The 25785-nt window shown below is 39.2% G+C and overlaps 1 protein-coding gene across 1 annotated transcript in view; it reads right to left on the bottom strand.

Moving 5' to 3' along the window:
* Positions 1-25785, bottom strand: part of DNAH14 (dynein axonemal heavy chain 14) — a 319091-nt gene that overhangs the window by 31502 nt on the left and 261804 nt on the right. The window contains 11 exon segments of the mRNA XM_047754627.1: positions 904-1114; positions 3542-3698; positions 4204-4289; positions 7817-8053; positions 11226-11424; positions 11504-11919; positions 15722-15966; positions 17804-17925; positions 18220-18450; positions 21675-21890; positions 23487-23627. Of these exon segments, the coding sequence (XP_047610583.1) occupies positions 904-1114; positions 3542-3698; positions 4204-4289; positions 7817-8053; positions 11226-11424; positions 11504-11919; positions 15722-15966; positions 17804-17925; positions 18220-18450; positions 21675-21890; positions 23487-23627 (2261 nt within the window).

Below are 25785 nucleotides of genomic sequence, written 5' to 3'. Positions count from 1 at the left end.
ATCATATAACTAAGTAATCTCCATCTTCTGACAAGTGATGAAACATATGTGAAAAAAAGAAATTATTAAATAATTTTTAAACTGCTAGAAGAATAACCATCTGAGAACAGAATGAATGATATTAGTAAAGTTTTTAGAAACTTAAGCCAGGCAGTCGTATTTCGGTTTCCTTGTGGATTCTCAAAACATTAAGAACAATCGCACTGACGAGGCAGAGACCCGCATAAACACGCTTTTATAGGACAGTATCGGCCATGCTTAGTACAACACACAGAAACACGACGCCTGGGAAAAAAAAAAACCATAGAATGCAACTGGTTAAAACATTACTAATTCAACACACTGCTAATTCTTCACTCAAAGTGACAGCATTCAATTTCCAAATACTTCTGTTGCAAAGAAGAAGGCTGAACCTATGGAAACTTTTGTCTGATTGAGCTGGTGCTTTGGGAGACACAGCCTAGAAAAATGGGTTGAGCTGGAGTAAGAATAAGAACTAAATACAGGCCATAAAGTAAATCATCACTGAAAGTTTGACTATGTGGTGTGATATTCTGTGGTTTGGGATCATACAGAATATTAAAAACCACACTGCAGAGCTATATGCATTTGTATATATATGTGTGCCTATCTATTGAGGGTGAAAGTTTGAGGAGAGAAAGTGATAAACAAGATGGAAAACAAAAGCCAAAGACTACCCATATTATCTAATAACAACCAATACATTTTTAGTAGAGTTTTCCAGTTCTTGGAGAAAAGAGAATCCTCATAAGAATAGCTTAAATTCCTTCGGAGGGCCCAGTCACTATGTTGTCACTGTTTAAGCACAGTGTACAGGCCGTTTTTAGTTTGACCTGTTTTGATAATAATCTGATCCCTTATAAATACATGTGAAACTCTTACGATTCCACAATAGCACAGAGCCTCGGCATAAACGATGCTGCAAGGTGGCAGTTCTGGAGGAAGACCCACTGTTCCTTTTGGGTCAGGGCCTTAACGATGAGGTCTTCTACTTTAGCTGCCTGACCACGACCCAAAGATATCATGGTCACATGATGTGTTGTCCCTTTTAACTCTTGTGCAAATTTCAGGAGAGTGTTGCTGAGGTCGACACCTGTCGGACGACATGAAAAGGTACATACAATTGTAAATGCATTGAATTCCTTCTTAAAAAATACAATCTAGTATTTATTGAGGGGTGTTGACATAGCAGAAAAACTAGTCATTGAAATAAGATGCATAGTTCAAATTTTGGTTCTGCTATTTTTTTTCTTCCTTCCTTCCTTCCTTCCTTCTTTCTTTCTTTCCTTTCTTTCTTTCGGGCTGCACCCACAGCATATGGAAGTTCCCAGGCTAGGGGCTGAATTGAAGCTGGAGCTGCCAGCCTACCCCACAGCCACAGCATCACCAGATCTGAGCCACGTCTGCAACCTACACCACAGCTCACATGACAAAATAATGTGTTGGGCCACACAGAGAGAATTTAAGCTATTCTTATGAGGGTTCTCTTTTCTCCAAGAACTGGAAAACTATATTAAAAATATATTGGGTGTTAATAGATAATATTACTAGTGTTTGGTTTTTGCTTTCCATCCTGTTTATCACTTTCCCTCTTTCTCTCCTCAATGCTGGATCCTTAAGCCACTGAGTGAGGCCAGGGATTGAGCTCATGTCCTCATGGATATTAGTAGGGTTCTTAACCCTCTGAGCTACAACAGGAACTCCCTCTTAAGTTTTGTGAATCAGTTTCAGCAGCAAAGTTTGTTAAATGCTGTGTTATCTTGCATGCTCCTGTTCAGAAAATGGATGTGATGGCTAGAGCCCTCGCTGCCATATGGGCTAAGTCTTCAAGAAACAGACAGCAACTATTAAGAGTATGTCAGGGGTCCGGCCCGCTGCTTTACATGGAAAGGTTCTGGGTGAGAAAGCCTCCACATGAAGGCACTTTGAACAAGATTTTGCCCAGTAGACTCAAAGGGTGAAAATGCTAAGTTCTCAAGATGTATTGGGTCTGAAGATCATGAAGAGCAGAAGATAAAAGAGAATAGTTTGCTTAGGGTCTGTAGAGCAGCAACAAAAAAAAAAAAAAGAAAAAAGAAAAAAGCATTTAGAGTTTTAAAGAATACAAGGGCTTGTGTATTCTTGTACAAGGGAAATCGGCTTAATATTCTGTAATAATCACAGGTGAAAAGAATTTGAGAAATAATGGATGTATGTATATGTGTAGATGATGTTTGTATAACTGATCCACTCTGCTGTATCCCTGAAAGTAACACAACACTGTAAGTCAACTATACTCCAATAAAATTTTTAAAAAAGAAAAAGAACACAAAGCCTGGATCAGCAGAGCCAATTTCTGACAGCTTATCTTATAACTTTTTTTTTTTTTTTGCTTCTTTAGGGCCATACCCGCAGCATATGGAAGTTCCCAGGCTAGGGGTCAAATCTTAGCTGCAGCTGCCAGCCTACACCACAGCCACAGCAACACCAGATGCAAGCCACGTCTGCAACCTACACCACATTTCACAGCTAATGCCAGATCACTGACCCACTGACCAAGGTCAGGGATCGAACTGGCATCCTCACGGATACTAGCTGGATTTGTTTCCACTGAGCCACGATGGGAACTCCTATAACATGTATTTTTTTCATGAGCCACTGAGAATTAAAATGATGAATAAACGCAAGGGTGGGCTCTACTTTCATATCAATAATACGTCTTTGGGAGGTTATTTTCTGCACAGAAAGCCAGCACTGATAAATTTTCCCACACTTGTGAATCTGGGACATCTTATTTCTCTTTGTTCTTTTCCATTTTTAGAAAGATTCGTTTTTTTTAATGTGCTACTGCTTTATTTATTTTAATTGAAGTACAGTTGGTGTATAATAACGATATATATACATTTCCGGTGTCTGACAGAGTGATCCACAACTTCTAAAGGTTCTAGTCCATTGATGGTTATAAAATATTAGCTCTACTTCCTGTCTTGGGCACTATATCCTTGTAGTGTATGTATGTGACATGTAGCAGTTTGTACTTCTAAATCCCCTCCCCAGCTGGTCCCTCCCCCTTCCCTCTCCCCACTGGTAGCCCCGAGTTTGTTCTCTTTATCTGTGAGTCTGTTTGAAAGATTTTTTTTTTTTTGTCTTTTTTTTTAGGGCCACACCTGCGGCATATGGAGGTTCCCAGGCTAGGGTGCAAATCAGAGCTACAGCTGCCAGCCTACACCACAGCCACAGCAATGCAGGATCTGAGCCATGTCTGTGACCTACACCACGGCCCACGGCAACGCCAGATCCTTAATCCACTGAGCAAGGCCACGGATCGAACCCGAGTCATCATGGATACTAGTCAGAGTTGTTTCGGCTGAGCCATGACAGGAGCTCTGATTCATTCTTTATATAGTTTGCAGTTTTAAGCTGCCCATTTCCCAAAATACTTAAGACTGGGAACATTTTAAACATAGAAGAACCTGACACAGAACCTGCTTCTCTACATCGTTTGATGAACACTGTAAAGCCAGCTTGACAAGTAGCTTACCATGGGAATGAATGAGTACCAGCGGAGTTCGGGCACTGGATGCTTTATACGACTCTTTCAAATTAATTCCAGTTCTGCAAATATATTCATCTCCTATCTTGTCAGTTATAAATGTTTTCACGGAATTCCTTAAACGTTCTGGTCTAAGAATTTTTATCTAAGAAAGAAACCATGAGAGGTGAGGTAACTTTAAAAACCACGCAAAGGGAGCTCCCCTCTGTGGGAGGAAAACAAGCTACGAAGGACTCATCGTGTAGGTTGCCCGTCAGGAGTTTCACGCTGCTCCTTGTTTTGGGGAAACTGAAGGAGAGAGTCTACGTGTGGTGGGGAGATGGCCACCCTTTTTTTGACCTCATATGGTTCTTCCTCGATGACAGGGCCACCCAGTACCTCTACTTGTCACACTCTGAGATCTCACTTGGGATGTGAAAAATCCAAGTTATGGTCCCTGATTCTGCAAAAAGAGAAACCTTGGCCCCGGGTGTCTGCACATGTACAGAACAAGAAAACCTCGTGGTGTTGAGGGGTGAAACTCCAGGATGGCAGAATTCGAAGAGCGCTGACTCTTCCGTTAATAAAATGAAAATCAGTAGCACAGTATTTGTGCATTGAAGCAGACCGAGCACATCTTTGCCCAAGCATCTTCGCAGAGCACATCTTACCAAAATAAGTCTTTGAAATGGCGTGAGCTTCTCCCAGGGAAAATTTATAGAACTGTGTATTTCTTCATTTTCATCCAAAGCTTGAGCTAGGTATAATTTAGAGAAAGTGAGATTAATAATCAAATACTTTGGATCGCCTAAAGATAACACAATGACATTTTCTGCTATAAAATTATTTTTTAAACATGGCTAACTTCTTTTAAAGTGAAACCTATTTCTGTAAAACTCGAGGCATTGCTCACTGTCCTTAATATCACAAAAGAGGTAGATCTTAAGGTAGAGTTAATTTTCCACTTGGCCCTGGTGAAATGATTGATGAGTAAGTACTAGGATAAGATGAAGGACAGCTAAGAAGTGAGAAGCAAAGGGCAGAGCAAATACTTTATGACCTGCTCCTGAATATTTATTTGTATAAACTGCTAACTCTACAGGTTAGATATTCTATTAATAGAATATAAACTAATAATATAAACTAATAACTAGAGGTTAGAAACTTCTGCTCATAATATATCTATAACAGATACAGGAAATAACAATCAAATGGAAATGCAACAAGATTCCCCAAATTTTGAAAAATTGAGTATTATGCATATTCTGTTGCAGGGGTAAGAGGGGTTAGTGGGGTCAGTATTAACATATATATTAACATATTATTAATTAATATATAATGCATCATAATTGATATATAATTAATGTATAATATAGAATATTTATATTTTATATATATATATATTAGTCCTATGGGACCATACTCTCTTGCAAGGTGGGAAATTTGTGGTTTTCATTCCACCTATCCCATATATAGCTATCATTGCCACCTACTTATATTTATTTCTATGGTATTTCCCCAAATTTAAATGTAACTTAGATTACAGAAATATATATTTTTTTCCTTTTAGGGCCACACCTGTGGCACATGGAGGTTCCCAGGCTATGGGTTGCATTGGAGCTGCACCTGCTGGTCTATACCACAGCCACAGCAACGCGGGATCTGAGCCACGTCTGTGACCTACACCACAGCTCACTGAGCGAGGCTGGGGAATGAACCCGCATCATCATGGATACTAGTTGGGTTTGTTACCACTGAGCCACAATGGGAACTCCAGACATAGCTTTTTAAAATAGCTAAGATAGGTTTGTTGATCTTAAAAAAAGTCCATGATACATGAAAATCTAAATTTAGGGTTATTTGCAAAATAAAAATATCTTCACTTTACAAACATTAAAGAGCTCCTTTCAATAAAAGATACTATACAATATAATGTATAGTATGGTATCTTGTCTTACAATATAATAAATAACGAATCCAAGATCGGTTAGTGCAAATAAAACAAAATAGAACAGTAATGACCCAGAGGGAAAGCTCTAGGGGCAGGAAGAGAATCTCTTAATGCGAACTGGAAATAAAAAAAATTATTAAAAAATAGACAAAATTGGAGTTGCCATTGTGGCACAGTGGAAATGAATTTGACTAGGAACCATGAGGTTGTGGGTTTGATCCCTGGCCTTGATCAGTGGGTTATGGATCTGGCATTGCTGTGAGCTGTGGTGTAGGTCACAGATGTGGCTCAGATATGGTGTTGCTGTGGCTGTGGTGTAGGCCAGCGGCTATAGCTCTGATTAGACCCCTAGCCTGGGAACCTCCATATGCTGCGGGTGTGGCCCTAAAAAAACAAACAAACAAACAAACAAACAAAAAGACAGACAAATTGACTATACAAACATTTAAACATTTTTATGGTATAGTTACTATAAACAAACCCAATAGACAATTATAGACTTTGAAAAATATTTGAATGAACAGTTTAATATCTTTAACAAGACAAAGTTGATTATCTTACACGAATAGGATTCTTAGAAATAGACAAGAGAGATAAACAATTGAATAGGAAACTGGACAAAGTATGTGAATAGGCAAATCTTTTTATTTTTTATTTTTATTTTTTAGTGAAGCCAGAGATCAAACCCACATCCTCATGGATATTAGTTGGGTTTGTTTCTGCTGAGCCATGACGGGAACCCCTGAAGAGGCAAATCTAAACGGTCAACAAACATCTGAAAAGGGACTTAAACTTGCTGGCAGTCAGGGAAATTCAAATTAAAATACTTTAAACTTTTCAGACTGGCAGAAAGTTAAAAACAATCAATACTCCTCTTAGAAAAGGAGCACTCGTATATTTCTGGTGAAATTATAAGTTATCATAGACTTTTGACTCAGCATTTCTGTTTCTGGCTATCTGGGAGAAATAAAGTAAAGAAAATATGTGTAAGGATGTTTATCTTTTTTGCATAATATAACTATATTGTGGCAAAAATTTGGAAGCAAACTGGAGGAAGATGTGAAGGGAAACTAATTAGGTTGAACTGCGAACAGGATGAAACGAAATGGAGAGTTCAAAGCGGAAAAACAAAAAGGAAAAGACGCGTTAAAAATTCGGAGGTTCTGCCGTGGCTCAGGGGTTAAAGAATCCGACTAGGAACCATGAGGTTGTGGGTTTGATCCCTGGCCTCAATCAGTGGGTTAAGGATCCCGCGTTGCTGTGGCTGTGGTGTAGGCTGGCAGCTGTAGCTCCAATTCGACTCCTAGCCTGGGAACTTCCATATGCTGCAGGTGCAGCCCTAGAAAAGGCAAAAAAATAAAAAATAAAAATAAAAATTCATTTAGGGAGTTCCCGCATGGCTCAGCAATAATAAACCTGACTAGTATCCATGAGGATACATGAGGACACAGGTTTGATCCCTGGCCTTGATCAGTGGGTTAAGGATAATTCATTTAAATTAAGTTCTATCTTCTATGCATTTTTTGTCTTTTTAGGGTCGTACCCATGGCATACAGAGGTTCCCAGGCAAAGGGCTAAATCAGAGCTGCGACTGCTGGCTTACGCCACAGCCACAGCAATGCCAGATCCGAGCCGTGTCTGCGACCTACACCACAGCTCACGGCAATGCAGGATCCTTAACCCACTGAGCAAGGGCAGGGACCGAACCCGCGAACCTGCGTCCTCATGAATACTAGTCAGATTTGTTTCCACTGAGCCATGACAGGAAATCCTTTCCTATGCAATTTGTAAAACATGTATCTGTTATTTAAGACAATATATAAAACATCTGTTATATAATCTGCCTACATGCTTGTTCAGATTCAAGGTTCAAAAGTAGTCTGGTGTAATGGAACTACTGTGGCATGTTCCATCTCTCTCAAGTTTTGATTTCTTTCTTTTCTTTTTTCAGCCACACCAGCAGCATATGGATGTTCCCAGGTCAGGAATCAAATCCAAGCCTCAGCTGTGGCAATGCTGGATCCTTAACCCACTGAGCAAGGCCAGGGATCGAACCTGCAACCTCATGGTTCCTAGTCGGATTTGCTAACCACTGAGCCACAATGGGAACTCCTCCAAGTTTTGATTTCTTATTAGTTTCTCATCAACGACAATGATGTTCCTGATAATCATTCTAAGAGCCTGTCATGAGCATTGCATTAAATGAGATGTGCTTACTATACAGTTATGTTCTTCCCTCTGATTTTTTCATAAGATACTGAACTATATAAGTTGATAATCTATATACATATGAATGTAATTGAGTTAGTGTAAGACACTGAATGCCTTCTTACTTATCTCTGGTGAATTGTCATTTTCCTCCAAAGAAGCATTTGCTGAAGCGAAAGGTGTGCTCATGAGCAAATATACCGCCTTACTGTTTTTAAAAGCATCCCATTGTGACGCATTTGATAGAAGGGATTTGCATAGAAGAGAAAATGGTTCTAGTTCACTGCTGATGTACTGGCACTGCTTCCACCTGGAATCTGACACCCACTGAAGATGTTGGTTTCGACAGATTTCATACACGCCTAATAAAAAAAGGAAAAGTGGCCACTTTAGAAGAGATCTATCCTTTATCTTTCAGTTACTCATTACAAAGTAGATGCTTAATAAATACTGTTGTTGAGGAAAAAGCCATCTTATATAAAAATTAATTATATATAAGATAATTTTTACCTTACGGTAAGACACACAAAACTTACTATCGTAACCATTTTAAGTCTACAGTTCAGTAGCGTTCAGTATAATTCATGTTGTTGTGAAACAGAGTCTGAAACTTTTCCTGCAGATCTGAAACGCCGTACTTATTAAACAATCCTTTTCGCTACTAGCCCCTGGTAACCACCATTTTTGTTTCTATGAATCTGACTTCTTTAGATACTTTATATAAATGGAATCATATAGTGTTTGTCTTTTTGTGGCTGGCTGATTTCACGTAGCATAATGTCATCAAGTTTCGCCCATGTCGTAGCATGTGATAGGATTTTTTTTTTTTCCCTCAAAGGCTGAATAATATTCCACTGTATGTAAATACTACGTTTCCTTTATCCATTCAACCACTGATGGACACTTGGGTTGCTTCCTCCTATTGGATATTGTGAATAGTGCTGCTATGAACATAGGTGTGCAAATATCTGAGATGCCGCTTTTGTATATGTAACCAGATAAGAGATTGCTGGCACGTATGATTGATTTTTGATTTTTTGAGGAATCGCCATACTATTTTCCATAAAGTTTGAACCATTTTACAATCCCACTAATGGGGTTCCAATTTCTCCTCATCCTTGTCAGCACTTGCTATTTTCTTTTTTAAAAGGAGAATAACCATCCTAATGCGTGTGAGATGATATCTTATAGTTTTACTTTGCATTTCCTGATGATTAGTGATGTTGAGCATCATTCCATATGCTTGCTGTCCATTTGCACATCATTTTTGGAGAAATGTCTATTCAAGTTTTTTTTTTTGTCTTTTTGTCTTTTGTCTGTTGTTGTTGTTGTTGCTATTTCATGGGCCGCTCCCGCGGCATATGGAGATTCCCAGGCTAGGGGTCGAATCGGAGCTGTAGCTGCCAAGCCTACGCCAGAGCCACAGCAACGCGGGATCTGAGCCGCGTCTGCAACCTACACCACAGCTCACGGCAACACCGGATCGTTAACCCACTGAGCAAGGGCAGGGACCGAACCCGAAACCTCATGGTTCCTAGTCGGATTCGTTAACCACTGCACCACGACGGGAACTCCTCTATTCAAGTTTTTGCCCATTTAAAAACTGGGTTGATTTTTTGTTTTAGGAGTTCTTTAGGTACTCTGTATATTAAGGCCTTATCAGATAAATGATTGTAAATAGGTTCTTCCATTCCATGGGTGGCCTTTTCACTCTGTTGTGTCCTTTGATGAACAAAAGGTTTTAAGTTTGATACAATCCCATCTATTTTTATTTTTTGTTGCCAGTGCTTGAGTGTCATATCCAAAAAATCACTGCCAGGTCCCATATTCCCTACATTTTCCAGGAATTTTATAGGCTTTATGCTTAGGTCTTGAATCCATTTTGAGTTGATTTTTGTATTGGGTACACGATAAGGTTCCAATTTCATTCTTTTATACATGACTGCCCCATTTTCCCAAAACCATTTGTTGAACAGGCTGTTCTTTCTCCATTGAGTGGCCTTCACACCCTTATCAAAGATAATTTGACCCTATGCACAGGTTAATTTCTCAGTTCCCTATTTTGTTCCCTTGGTGTATTTGTCTGTCTTTATGCCAGTTCTAGACTGTTTTAATTACTGTATTTTTTTTTTGTCTTTTTGCTATTTCTTGGGCCACTCCTGCGGCATATGGAGGTTCCCAGGCTAGGGGTCTAATCGGAGCTGTGGCCGCCAGCCTACGCCAGAGCCACAGCAACGCGGGATCCGAGCCACGTCTGCAACCTACACCACAGCTCACGGCAACGCCGGATCGTTAACCCACTGAGCAAGGGCAGGGACCGAACCCACAACCTCATAGTTCCTAGTTGGATTCGTTAACCACTGAGCCACAACGGGAACTCCAAAAGTTGAGTAATGTTAACAGCAGTCAGTGGTTCTTTTCATATTGGTGCTTGGCACATTTTCCTTGATTTTTCTGAGATACCCCAGAATTCTCCCATATATTTGCAATTTTTTAAAAAAGCCATTGAACTATTTTTGTATGGTTTTGTTTTTTTGCAAGCAAAAGAATCTTATGAAATTCAAAGGAACATTCATTGATTCAACATTCAACAATCATTTATCAAACATTTACCGCGTACCAGGCTCTGGTACGATGAAAGCAAATAAAAAACAAAACTATCCAAATGTCTGATATATTTCATAGCAACTCTTTTCAATTTTCATTTGAAATTCTAGTCTCTGCTAATAGTCTCAAAACAACTGACAAAGGCTACTCCAAGTTACCACCTTTTCCTCCTCAGTAGAATGTCAGCCTGCCTTTAATTTTTATGTTTTCTAATTTAAAATTATAACATCACAATATGAATGTACTAATGCCACTGAACTGTAGACTTAAAAGTGGCTACGATAGTAAATTGTTTTGTGTTACTTCACCATCATTTAAAAAAGAAATACATTTAAAAATATACAACACTGGAGCATTGGAAAAGATCTAACACTTAAATGATTTTATGTCATCTTTTTGGATAAGCATGGTTTTTGTGGTTCATGTTTTCAGGCAATTTTCATAAGAAACGGAGGGTAACTATAGCTAGGAGGGTAAAGTTCCAACTCCTCTGTATTTAATCTGTATGTGTGTGTGTTTGTGTGTCCTGTGTGTCCCTACTGACTAGTTTTAGGTATTTGTAGATTAGAATTGTAATAACCTAGCAATGATCATTCATTTATTCATTAAACAATTACTGAGTTAACAGTGCAGGGGGTACTATGATGAATTAGTTATTGCACTTGACCTCGAGCTGCTTTTAGTTTAATTAACACAGAAGCATTGACTTGCAGCACCTTGGAGATCTTTCAGTATTTTTCAGGAAATGTGTTTAATGGCTTCTTAGTCAATCCAGAGCCATTGCTTTTTTTTTTTTCCCCCACTGTACAGCAAGGGGGTCAGGTTATCCTTACATGTATACATTACAATTACATTTTCCCCCCAGCCTTTCTTCTGTTGCAACATGAGTATCTAGACAAAGTTCTTAGAGCCATGGCTTTTACTTACTGTTAAGTGTAGGCTGGGGCATTACACCTTTCACATTTACTAGCATGCTGGAATAAAGGAAGATGTGCCATTCTTCAACCGGTAGGACTCCCATGTCATCCTGCATTACATTTCCATCAGCATTGTTTTTCATGATTGCAGTGCAAAGCCCGAAGGAGAAGCAAAGTTTATGTTCATTAAATAGAGCTGAAGAGACCACCTGCAGGGAGAGCAGCTCTGTTAGACTAACCCAGCTAGACCACATCAGGATGCAAACATCACATTCAAGACTATCTTACCTGAAAAATATTTTTTGTCAACCTGTCTATTGAATTTTTAAGATGTCCATCTAAGGGCTTTTTCTCACTTTCTAATTTAGGCTCTTTTGAGAGCTTAACTTCATGTCTTTTCTTCTGAAATACTGTCTCCCTTTTCACACTGTGTTCTTGCTCTTTGCTTCTGGAAACCACTGAGGAAACAAAAATTTGACGAAACCAGTCCAAGGAGAACTGGTACATGTAATCGACTTGGGCAAGACCAGCCACGAGGAAGTAGAGGAGGGCGCCGCGAGTGGCAATGGGAAGATACTGTTTCCGTGTCGCTTCAATTTCACTTTCCGCTTTTTTTGTTGCTTCGAATCGCTTTGAAATTTCATTTGAAGTCATCTTGGATTTTCTTAAGATTTCTATAATTTCCTCATCATCTAGTATAAATCCTAAAGACAAATAAAAAAATGAATTTAAATAAAAACCATTGGGATTTACTGAAAGGCAGTTTCCTCATTCTGTACTCTTTGTTTTTACTGTTGACTTTTTGTTGGTTTTATCTTGGACACGAAGTAGGTCATATTTCTAAAAAGACTGATTAATAGTTCACATGCTCCCCCTTCCCATTCTCTAGTTTCTTCGTCTTTTTTTTTTTTTTTTTTGGTCTTTTGTCTTTTTAGGGCCGCACCCAAGGCATATGGAGGTTCCCAGGCTAGGGGCTGAATCGGAGCTGTAGCCACCGGCCTGCACCACAGCCACAGCCACGCCAGATCCTTAGCCCACTGAGTGAGGCCAGGGATTGACCCCAAACCTCATGGGTCCCAGTCGGATTTGCTTCTGCTGCGCCACAATGGGAACTCCAGTTTATTCTTTATAGTCAATGTTTGTGGATTCTATTTTTATCATATGCACATAATAAGTAGCCATTTCATCATAAGGAACACATTTCCACATGACCCACACACACAGAAAATGAAAATAAAATTTTCATAAAATAATAGCAGCGCTATTATTTCACGTGATGCATTTTGCTATTTTCCATTATATTCTATCTTATTAAATGAATTAAGGTGATAAGGGCCAATGAAAGTGATGTTTCATTCCACTAATAGATTGCCACTCACCTTTTGAAAAAGTACTGCTTTAGAAGCATAGATAATAGTTCTATCTCTTTCAGATATTTAAGACAACTTTGATAGCTCCATTACTTTTCTTTTTTAGCTGCCCCTACAGCATATGGAAGTTTCTGGGCCGGAGCTGTGACCTACGCCACAGCTGCGGTAACACCAGATCCTTAACCCACTATGCTGGGCTGGGGATGGAACTGGTGCCTCCACAGAGACAAGCTGGATCATTAACCCACTGTGTACAGTGGAACTTTTATCTTCATTTTAAACTCTACTATTTTTATGGGTTAACATTCCCATTTTCAAATGCTTAAAAAAAATTTTTTTTCTGATGATACTACTTCTAGACCCCTTAATGCTCACCACTGGACACAATTTAATTTGAGAAGAGCCCTCTTGAAATGTGGCAACTAGACATAGCTTGATAGGGCCATTTGCAAGGAACCATGGAATTATCACATTCCTTGATCTGGATGCCATATTCTTACTGATGTAGCTAAAGCTTTCTAAGTAATCTGGACCTCAGCTGTGGGCCACCTCTTAAGAGTTGCTACTTTTCCTCACCATTTCCCATGGGGTGTAAGAAGTCACACCAAAGATAAAATATTTGAAAAGAGATAGTATGGATGATCTATTTTACTAAAACTTGGAAAGAAGGAGGGAAAAAATATGTTCAAAATCAAGGAGTCTTTTCAGAGAGGTTTTTTTTTCTGGAAACAATTTATTAAAACCACTATTAGTAAAATGCTGCAGCTTTTAAAAAATATCTCAGACTCTTCTATGAGGAAAAATTGGTAAGGAATAAAACACCAAAGGCATAGTAACAGCATATATCCACAAATATGTGTTATCTTAAAGAACTTATCTTTTGTCTTGTTAAATCTATCTGTTGTCCAATTTAGGAAAATTTTATAGCAAAATAGAACATTTGTCAAATATTGGTTCAGAACATGGAAGAGGCTGTGCTTCTGAATCTCCTTACATCAATTGTGTCACCGTCTATGTATTTTACATAATACCTTGATGTCCTGGTTTTGCTTCCTAAGAAGTCACCAGCTATGATTCTAGTCCTGTGCAGAGACATATGGAAACTGTGTCCATGTAACTAGGCCTGTCATTAATAGAAGCACAGCTTCGTCATGCATTACAAAGAAACAGCTTTTGAGGGGTAATTAACACAGAAAAGAAAGTCAAATCGGTCCAGGCATAAATGTGTCTTCAAAGTTCGCTAGTAAACAAATAGACTTCTAAGTGAGGATTTGGCCATATTTTTAACAGAGGGTACAATGAACTTTGACACTGAGTCCTTTTTCCTTTTTGGTAAATAATGTTTGCAAAAATTGACTTTCAGATTTCCTTTCTTGTAAGCCGTTCTCCTCTGAACACACATCTTTCTGGGACTGGTCAAGACAATGACACAGTCAAGGAGCAACACTCAGGAAGACAACTGAGGGTGACGTCATGCTTCCCACTACTTTACCCATTTCAACATTTATTCTTGGGAGTTCCCGTTGTGACTCAGCAGTGACGAACCTGACTAGCATCCATGAATACGCGGTTCGATCCCTGGCCTCACTCAGTGGGTTAAGGATCTGGTGTTGCCACGCCCTGGGGGAGGTCACAGACATGGCTCGGATCCGGCGTTGCTGTGGCTGTGGTGTAGGCCGGCAGCTGCTGCTCTGATTTGACCCCTAGCCTGGGAACGTCCATATAGTGCGAGCGTTGTCCTAGAGAAAAAAAAAAAAATCGATTCTAGCTTGTGGTTCTAATGAAAAATGTAAAGTCTTGTAAGATCTTCATCATTTCACAAAAGCAAGGCAGCTTTATGTCAAAGGTTATGAACCTGCTGAACTAGTCTTAGTGTTTTCTGTACATCTCAGTAGATCCTGGAGAGGTAATAGTGAATTCATCATTATTAGAATCCATAAAAACATGGATGGGACTACTGAGTCCCAGATAACCAGTTCTTGATAATGACAGATACCAGTTCCTAAAACATCTTTCTAGGGTTATGAGAAAAGATTATGAAAGCAATTAAATAACTGATTTTTTTTTTATTTCTCAGATTCTTTTCCCCTATAGACTATCACAGAATATTGGGTAGAGCTCCCTGTGCTCTAGAGCAGGTCCCTGTTGGACAGTCATTCCATTTACTGCAGTGTGCACATGCGTGTCCCAACCCCCCAGGCCGTCCCTCACTCCCACCTGTCTCCGCTGGTGATCGTAAGTTTCTTCTCAAAGTCTGTTTTTGTTCTGCAAATAAGTTCATTTTTACCCTTTTTTTTTAGATTCCACACATAAGTGAAGTCCTGTGACGTCTGTCTTTCCCTGTCTGACGTGGTCAGTGTGGTCATCTCTAGCTCCATGTGTCTCTTGTGCTGAAGAGGAAAAAGATTTCTCCAGCTCTTTTAATGAATGCCATATTTTAATGGCATATATATGTCACTGGGTTGTGTCCTTTGATATCTTAGTTATTAAAATTGGGGGGAAAATCTAATCTTTTGGTTTCTATAATCTCACTTGATACATATAACAGACGTCAGGGAGCTGAGAGAAGGCACGGAGTGAGGAGGGAACTAACCAGTTTCTCAAAGATTTTTTTTCTTACAACTTAGACTGATTATGTGGCGGCAAATTTTCTATGATGTAACGAGCCAAAGCAGAGGTAGGAATTGAGGAATATCAAAATTCACAATGTTTTAATTAATTAATTATTTCGCTTTTTAGGGCCACACCCGAGGCACGTGAGGTTCCCAGGCTAGGGGTCCAATTGGAGCTGTAGCCACCAGCCTACACCACAGCCACAGCAAAGCCAGATCCGAGCTGCCTCTGCGATCTACACCACAGCTCACAGCAATGCCGGATCCTTAACCCCCCGAGCAGTGCCAGGGATGGAACCTTCATCCTCATGGATACTAGTCAGATCCATTTCTCTCTGAGCCGTGACGGGAACTCCTGTTTTAATTTTGGAAATGAGGCAGTTCACTTACATTACTCAGGACCTGATGGAGGTGGAGATCTGGTCTATTTGGTAACAATTCACATCCTGGTCCTTTTAATTTTTCTTCTGTCATTTACAAAAGTATGCAAGGGTCTACTAATATCACTAAATATCTTAACTTACCTTGTGCATTCTGTAATAAATTTAATGTTTTTTGCTCCAGTTCTTTAAGAATCATAGCATCAAGGGAAATACTCTCCAAGAGCTGGAAACGTTGACTTTCTAAATGAGGAACTTCATGAGCTAACACAGTAGATAAGAGCTGATCTTGCAAACCTTGGAATGTTACTGTGAAGTTTATCACAGTAACAAAATTATAAATGAATGGAGGAAAATATGGGTTGTCTAGTTCTGTACGAACATATAACCTAAAACATAAGAAAGGCATCAGTTATTCAAAGGATGTGCAGAAGAAAAAAAATGAAACTAATTTAATAACAGGAAAATATTTCTTTTGGAAGTTAATGAGATTAATTTTTAGTGTTAGCTTTGTACACAAAGTAGGCTCTCAATTTATACTATGTAAATACATTTGCTATATATGACTTTAAAAATACAACTGTAAATTATGTCGTTACTATATTTGGTCTAAGCATAAGGAAGAAGAAAGAAAAATGCTACATGGTGAGAGTTTTGACTTACTACTAGATCATTGTAAAGATCTAGTAGCTTTTTACCTTGAGTGAGTAAGAAGACAATGGAGGGATCTTGGAAGAGGAGAGACATAATCTTTTGTGAGAGGACCAACTAGCTGCTCTCTTGAGAGTGGCCTGTGCAGAGGGAAGATGCAAGGCAAGAAAGATGCTCAGGTGGCCTGGAGCAGGGTGGTACCAGTGGGAGCGTTCAAGAGTGGTTAGAGTTTGGATTTTGTTTAGTCTTCATGGCAATGAAACAAAACAGGGAGGATTCCTGTTCCATTTAATAAAGGGTAAAACTGAGGCTTAGAGAAGTTAAACAAATTGCCAAAATCACATGGCCAGGAAGTGACAGAATGGGGATCTGTCACCACTCTGCCCTCTAAAACAGTGCCCTCCACTACCTCCTCAAACACAGAATTCAAACGTGGGGACCAGGCTATCAATTCAGGACGGTGTTACTTCATTACTATTTCTAGAGCTGTTGCTTAATCAATCATATTGTATTCAGGGAGAAAGAATGCATGAATTAACATGGTGTTTGCTAAAGTGTCTTCTATAAAACACTCTTTTCTGATGAGGGTTTGTTTAAGAGATTTTTAAGGCCTTGTGGGAAAGAATCTTGCTTAACTTTGTCTAACCTCGTGCTTTAAAAAAGTACAGGATTCCTTTTTTGAGTGACTCCTATTAAATACCTAGAAATGCTTTGAGAAATATCCTCTGGAAAATATTTTATTAACCCAAGAGAGGAGGCTGGAAGAGGGAATTCTACAGAATAAGATTCTGTGTGGAGCAAGAATATGACAGGTCTGCCCAAGGGCGAGTGTCCCTTGACCAACAGATGTAAGAGTCAGGACCACCTGGTAGAGTCAGTCTTTCAAAGTCTCTGTAAAGAAGCTCAATGTACCAGGCTAGGGACCGTGAGCCTCGTCTTCTAATTCTTGCTGATTACTTGCTTATCTAGCAATCTTCTGATGATAAGCTGAAGAAAAGAATGCACATGACTGATAACTCAAACGTCTTATTCCGGTGGAAACTGTATTTGCGTTGTAGTTAAATCTGGCTACATAGTAGTGCTTCGTGAGAATGGCTGGTGGGCTGGTTTCCCCGAGGTCCATCACTGCTTGGAACACAGATACGATGTTCTTAGCTGCCAGATAAAAATCTCTTTTTGCTCTAGATATCAAATGTGGATTTTGATTTTTCAAAGTAGAAGCTTTCTTCTGTCCAAATAAAATGCTACACAAACAGATCAAACTGAGCTCCGTGGGATGAAGGGGGTTGCTGCCCTACCTTCACAGCTTCTGCAGACGTCATGGAACCCACAGCTTTTACCAAGCACACTTTGAAAACTCTTGGCTTGGAATGACTTCATATGTAAAAATCTGTTCTCTATTCTGCATACACTAATGAGCGCTATTGGAAATGCACAACCAAAAAGGACGTTCAAATGCAATCTTACTTTTTTCCTCCAAGAGAAGCTTATCAGGACTGAAATACAGGGCTTTCAAGATTATGTTGCTTTAAAAATACAAAACATTGGACTCAGTTCAACTGTGAGAGATATTACCTAAATTTGGCATTGTATTCAAGCTCAGAATCGTCAATCCTTATGAAATATTGTCCTCTTTTCTGATAGGTATCCTTCTTCAAAATTGCCTTCAAACTTGGAGCTAATGTTTCGGGGAGGTTCTGAAAAACCCAACAAGACATAAACAAACAAAATTCATTTTACAACGGACAAATCCGCTGAAAAGGCATAGCATTTAAAACATGTAAATCTTGTTAATATCTAGGTACCAGTGAAAGGCAGATGTGAGAGAACCGAACATTGTACAACCACTGTATTTACTTATTTATTTTTTATCTTTCTTCCCCCTTGAGAAAGTTACCTGTCTCTTAAAGCACTTAGTCTTTGTGCTCAGTGCATGCCGTGTATGTGTCGGCTGCCTGGGATCAGGGAATTGGGCCATCTTGTCTAAATACCTGCAAAAGGACTCTCCCTCCAACTTTCATAGCATTTTCAATTTTTTGTATGTAATTGCTGTCCTCGGTGGAGAGCTCCAGCAGCCTAGATCCTTCCATCTGATGGATCCAGTTGCGTGCTTGCTTATGTGGGTCAATCAGCAGTGGCCACTGCAGGCCGTTCTTGATCAAGATGGCATTTTCGGTTGAATACTGACCAAGAGGTAGTCCCTGATGATGCCACTGGTGGATCTGGAATGAAATCATTAGTATGTTCACTGTTTCAGAAACTTCTTCACATCTTTAATATCCTACAGCCTACCCAAGGGTCCTCTAGGTTCTCTGCCTTTTGAAAATCGAGTCTTTAAAAGGATTAAAGAAATGAACAATTTAAAACTAGGGTATGACATTTTGGTAAGGTGAGTAATTGTTCAGAACATTACACTTCTCTGTTTATCAGTAAGGATAAATGCTCATCACAACAAAGATGCGACGGGAAACAGAAGAGAAATGTAAGAGAGAGCACTTGTTCCCAAGGATCTTAGACTCTAGTGTATACATGAAATGTAATAATACAGAATTATTACGGGTACATTAATAGCCACTCTAATGCAACCTACCACCTGCCAAGCACATAAATGCATTATCTACTTAAATTACTGTAACAACCCTTATTTCTCAGAAAGAGGAACTGAGGTTAAAAGAGGTTAGGAATTTGTCTATGGTCATATTGCCAGAGACCGTACATGGCCTCTCTTTGCCTGGCTACAGACACAAAGTGACACACACACACACAAATCTCATTTAAGCTTATTAATTTCAGTGGTTAGAACCGTGGATTCACATTCTGGAGACTTAACGAATTTCAGTTGTATAAGTTCATTTTGTGGTTTTGAGAAAATAATTAACACCTCCTGTTGCCACCCAAACTTGGGTCCACTCTCCTGCTTGTAGTAAAGCCAATCTACTGACACTGGGTTGTGGTGAGGAAAGCACAGCATTTATTGGAGGGCACCAGGCAAGGAGCCTGGGACAGCTAGTACTCAAAAAGCCCACACCCCCCAATGGGTTTTAGTAAAGCATTTTTATTATTTTTTAATTTTTTTGTATTTCTCTCTTTTTAGGGCCGCACCCGAAGCATATGGAGGTTCCCAGGCTAGGGGTCCAATCAGAGCTGCAGCTGCCAGCTTACACCAGGGCCACAGCAATGCCAGATCCAAGCCGTATCTTCCACCTACACCACAGCTCGTGGCAACGCTGGATCCTTAATCCACTGAGCAAGGCCAGGGATCAGACCTGTGTCCTCATGGATGCCAGTCAGGTTTGTTAACCACTGAGCCATGAGGGGAACTCCTAGCAAAGCATTTTTAAAGGCCAGGTGAGGGAAGAGGGGTGGCCACAGGATATGTGATCAATTTGTGCATAATTCTCTGAAAACCAATTCTTATTTTAACATAAGCTGATTTAATTCTAGTAATTTTTTTTTGCCTTAAAGTCTTTTTTTGTCCCTTTTTTGGTAATCTATGGAAAATTTCTTCCCACCTTTTTACTGTCATTAGTTTTTATGTTTTAAATGTGTCCTGGAGTTCCCGTCATGGCTCAGTGGGAATGAATCTGACTAGTATCCATAAGGACACAGGTTTGATCCCTGGCCTTGCTCAGTGGGCTAAGGATCCAGCATTGCTGTGAGCAGTGGTGTAGGTCAAAGATGCAGCTTGGATCTGGTGTTGCTGTGGCTGTGGTGTATGCCGGAGGCTACACCTCCCATTTGACCCCTAGCCTGGGAACCTCCAGATACCCAGGGTGTGGCTCTAAAAAAGACAAAAAGACAAAAAAAAAATTTTTTTTTAAATGTGCCCTTTCTAAATAACATGGTTTCCCTTTTGTGCTTTGTTTTATACTTTTATGTAGTTTTACAATCTTAGACTTTTAACTGAACCATTTAGTCCATTTACACCTAATGTAATCACTGGCATATTTGAGTTTAAATTTGTTCTTAGGATTATGAAAATGAAAAGCCAGTATTTGCTCCTGAGAGTCTGTAGGCTGGATACTCTGTTTATCAGTGGGAGACCCAAACTAAAATTATTCTCTAGGGATGAAAAAAAAAAGGTGCTTTTTTTTTTTTCCTTTTCTTTTACCTTTTGGCCATCAGCAGAGAACTTAGATAGATAGACAATAATTTTTTTTGGAAAAATTGATAAATGTGAAATCTCTATTTCCAGATTTTTCTAAGAAAACTACCTATAGTTTGATAAGTTCACCAAACTTATTAATTTATGGGGTTTCAGGGAGAGAAAATGGCTATATTTATTCTCTATACAATGAGAAGAAATGGTATTTTTGGCTTTTGGCTACAGGATGAGAAACAGGAGATGTAAATAATTGAAGTATTAGAAGCACAATTTTAAAAAATTTATAGCCCAGAGCAAACTTCTATATTTTTATATATAAAATAATTTTGGGAAATGATTCAAGACAAAAAGTGCACGTGCACACACACAACCACACACACAAAATCCAAATCAAAACAAACAACCCAATCAAAAATGGGCAGAAGATCTAAATATACATTTCTCCAAAGAAGACATACAGATGGTCAAAACACACATGAAAAGATGCTCAACATCGCTAATTGCTAGAGAAATACAAATTAAAACTATGATGAGGTACCACCTTACACCACCTGGAATAGCCGTCATTAAAAAGTCTGTAAACAACAAGTGCTGGAGAGAGTGTGGAGAAAAGGGAGCCCTCTTATACTGATGGTGTAACCACTATGGAAAACAGCATGGAGGGTCCTCAAAAAACTAAAAATAGAATGACTATTTCTATTTTTAGATCCAGCAAGCCCACTCCTGGGCATCTGTCTGGAGAAAACCATAATTAGAAATGATATGTTCAATGCAGCACTACGTACAGTAGCCAAGACATGGTGGCGAACTACATGTCCATTGACAGAGGAGTGGATAAAGAAGGCGTGGTACGTGTACACAACGGAATATTACTCATGGTATCAGATTATGTGAAGTTAGTGAAAGACAAACATCGTATGATATCACTTACATGTGGAATCTAAAAAAGGGATAGAAAGAAACTTAAATGCAGAACAGAGACAGATTCACGGACTTTGAAAAGCTTATGATTACCAAAGAGGCAGGTGTGGGGCGGAGGGATGGACTGGAGGTTTGGGTTTGGCACATGCACACTGAGGCATATGGAATGACTGGTCAACGGGGACCTACTGTGCAGCACAGAGAACTCTAGCCAGTATTCTCTAATCATCTATGTGGGAAAAGAATCTGAACGAGAATGGATGTGTGTACATTATCACCGAATCACCCTGTTGTACAGCTAAAAGGACCACAACCTTGTAAATCAACTGTATGTCAATAAAAACTTCAAAAAATGAAAAAAAGAACCAAAATCCAAATTAACAACAACCACTTAACTGGATAATAGAAGTTAGTTAGTACCTCATGTTTTTCTGCCATGACTTCAATTAGAGAAAAGTTAGGAGACAAAGAAATGTTGTTTTCAGTGCAAAGAGTCTCCCATTTATTCACAATCAACTGGCGAAATTCTGCTGTTAACACTCCGCTGTAGACAATGCACGCTGCTGAAATAAGCATGTCACCCAAGATTCCTTCCAACTTGTGGTCTATTTGATCGATTGTTTCTTGCCATCGAGTCTAAATGATAAAATAAAAAGTTATTGAAGTTTAATATAAAATATACTACTATGAGACATTTTAGATTTTAATGGTCTCCAGGTAGATCTATTATTGCTGTTACTGTTCTCATGCTGTAGTCGTACTAACATTAATCATGGATGATATTAAAAATCTGTTTTCTGAGGAGAACATGAGCCCTAGTCTTGGATTTGTGATTAAGTCCTATTTGCTCAGATTGATAGCCATTTCAAATCCTTTGTAAAATAAAGCATAAGGATAACTTTTAAAATATCAATCCATTATAATGCATCATTAGTGGTGTGTTAATTAATATTGACTAATATTTTTTGAATCCTTATTTAACTAATAGATATCTTACTTTGAACATCTCATCTGATGCTTCCAACATGCTGTTAAGTAAAAGCCACTGACTTTAAGATCAAGATGTTCAAGTCCAGGGACATGGAGCAACTCGCTCAAGTTCACAAAGCTTCTGAAGAGTACAGCTGGGATCTGAACTCGTATTCTTTGGCTGAAGAGTCTCCTCCTACAACCATGTATGTGCTTGACTGATTGAGAAATAACACACACTGAGCAAGAACTCCATCTTCTGGAAGCTTAAAATGTGAGGTAATGCTGCTTTTCTACTGCTTCTCAGCATCGACGTGGCTCACGAGGCTGTCAATCATCTTCTGGGGGCTGTGATCTCCCCCTGATGGGCTGCAATTCAGAAGCTCCTTCTACCTGCCCTCTAGGAGTCTTCTGTGCGATGTATTTATTTAAATAAACTAAGTTGAAATTATCTTGAGAATTTTGTAAGATCCTTTGAGATAGCTAAGGTGTGACTAAAGCAAGATTCTAGTCAGCTCACTAGAGATTGAAGTGTAGAGAAAACAGATGAATTTGAAGAGAAATGAAAAGATGAGATAAAAGAGATCAGAAGCGTGACAGAACAAAATAAACTTTTCTTCTTCCTTCGCCTTCTTTCAGCACCCCCCCCCCCACCGCCCCCCATGTTTCATACATTCAGTTTGGGTTATTTCTGTGCTAGAAAAGGACAAGGCGAGGCGTGCTCACAGGCAGGTTTGCTATTTGGGGCCTCATCAGACAAAAGGGTGAGGACATCTTAGGAACAAGAGAAAATAATAACGTTTGATCTTTTTAAGATCCTTATTTTAAGATTACCTAATCAAGACCTCCTGTATGTTTATCTGATTAAGACTCTCTTCTGGAGTTCCTGTTGTGGCTCAGTGGTGAACAAACCTGACTAGTAACCATGAGGTTGCAGGTTTGATTCCTGGCTTCGCTCAGCAGGTTAAGGATCCCGCGTTGCTATGAGCTGTGGTGTAGGTCTCAGACATGGCTTGGATCCTGGATTGCTGTGGCTGTGGTGTAGGCCGGCAGCAACAGCTCTGATTAGACCCCTAGCCTGTGAACCTCCACAAGCCATGGGTGCAGCCCTAAAAAGACAAAAAAAAAAAAAAAAGACTGTCTACTGATCTCAATAAGAAGCTAATAGTAAGATAGTTTTAAGGGATTATCTGACACAACCTCAGCTGAAAATAACATCTTGGGTTTTTCAAGCCTGGTAGAAAGTAATGGAGAAAGTCATGCCTTTTCATCTTCCAGGGCGGTTAGTAAGATAGATGCACACTGCAAGCGCCTGCTGGCCAGTTTTCTTCGATAAGCTAATAGTTCTTTTTCAGCAACAATGTCTTTGTAGGCTGCTTGCAAAACCTGCAGATGTTCTTGAACCTGAAATACAAGCCATTATTGAGACAAATTTTTACTCTCATTTTGCCACAAGAGTTTATCTGTCATTTAAGCAAATATAATGTGTAACCATTTTCATTTCACATCTTGGAAAATCTTCCTGGCAAGTTAGCTTAAATTACCAATGCAAATGCACATTATAGTAATTAAATAAATGATTCCTTGATATTGAAGGTGTTTTTAAAATGCCATCTTCTTCAACAGGCTTCCTTACAGTCTTAGTAGTTGAAGATCCATCCTTTTTAAATTTATTTTTCACACAGAAAATTTTGTATCATACTCAGGTTCTTTCTCAACTGACTGAACGTTTCTCATCCCAGATACACTGACCACTAGGAGTTTTTGAAGTTGGGCCGATGACATGAAGCAACTATTAAACTATCCTTAGGCCGTCAGTAGAAAACATTTTCATGAATAGCTGATGAAATAATTTTCTTAAATTACCACTTATCTGGATAACACTCTTGCTCAAAAACACTTGGTGAATTTTTCTAGAAATGGCTGCCCAAAGAGAGAGTCCAATATTTTGGCCCCGTCACAATAAGCTCCATGTTCCTTTCTGATTTCACTTCCTGTTCCATAATATTACACCATTGCCAGAATGGTTTATTTCATATTTTCTGAATATTCCCTAACTTTCCTGGCTTCTGGAATTTGACTCATTTCCTTTCCTTATACCCGGTTCCTCCCTTAAATGCATGTAAATCGTAGGTATTCTCTAAAATCTTTATCAACTTCCAGCTGTCATAAAGTCTCAGCTTGTCAAATCCACACGGACCTACTGTTTATAACAGTCATTTGAGAAGTAATTTTTTGGCAATTTATTTGTTTATTTTCCTTATCAATAATTTTATTTATTTTTTAAAATGATTTTTATTTTTTCCATTATAGGTAGTTTACAGTGTTCTGTCAATTTCTACTGTACAGAAAAGTGACCCAGTCACACATATACATTCTTTTCTCACATTATCCTCCATCATGTTCCATCATGAGTGACTAGATATAGTTCCCTGTGCTATACAGCAGGATCTCATTGCTTATCTACTCCAAAGGCAATAGTTAGCATCCATTAATCCCAGACTCCCAGCCCGTCTCGCAGCCTCCCCGCTCCCCTCCTCCTTGGCAACCACAAGTCTATTCTCCAAGTCCATGAGTTTCTTTTCTGTGGAAAGGTTCATTTGTGCCATATATTATATTCCAGATATAAGTGATATCATATGGTATTTGGCTTTCCATTTGAGAAGTAATTATAAATTGCCTGATATTATCTCTTGGGTTGTGGTCTTATAGTCTTACTATCCATTTGTTATTTATATTTTTGAGATTTTCATGTCATCACAAATTCTCTGAAAACAGGGTTTATTGTATATTTCCTTTTTTTTTTTTTAAAATGGCCATACATATGCAAGTTTCTGGGCTAGAGGTCAAATCAGAACTGCAGCTGCGGTCTACACTATAGCCACTGCAACAACAAATCCAAACTGCATCTGCAACCTACACTGCAAGCTGCTGCAGCTTGTGGCAATGATGGATCCTTAACCCACTGAGCAAGACTGGGGATCGAACCTGCATCCTCACAGAGACAGCACTGGGTCCTTAACTTGCTGAGCTGCAACAGGAACTCTGAAAACAGGGTTTAGCACAGAGACATGAACATGACGTGTATATATAACTGTATACACAAAATTGTGCTTATTGAGTACAGTTTGTGATTTGTAATTTCTCCGATTTTTAAGATGTCAACCTGATGAAAATAGACAAAAATATACCCATTAGCTATTTTTGGATGCTTACTCTAGTGATTTAATATTTACTCCTGTTTCACCCATAATAATGACCTAGTTGTTTACTCTTTTTTTCTTTTTCTTCCTTTTTATGGCCACACATGCGGCACATGCAAGTTCCCAGGTTAGGGGTCGAATCAGAGCTACAGCCACTGGCCACAGCCACAGCCACAACAATGTGGGATCTGAGCTGTGTCTGTAACCTACATGAAAGCTCACAGCAACGCCGGATCCTTAACCCACTGAGCCAGGCCAGGGATCGAACTTGCATCCTCATGGATACCAAGAAGATTCGTTTCCCCTGCCACACAACGGAACTCCCTACACTTTTATATATTACATTGTTTGTGTTTGCT

The sequence above is a fragment of the Phacochoerus africanus genome, chromosome 12 (genome assembly GCF_016906955.1).
Source record: "Phacochoerus africanus isolate WHEZ1 chromosome 12, ROS_Pafr_v1, whole genome shotgun sequence".
NCBI classification, from domain to species: domain Eukaryota; kingdom Metazoa; phylum Chordata; class Mammalia; order Artiodactyla; family Suidae; genus Phacochoerus; species Phacochoerus africanus.
The sequence above is the reverse complement of the archived record's forward strand: the minus strand, read 5'-3'. Positions and strand labels throughout refer to the sequence as shown.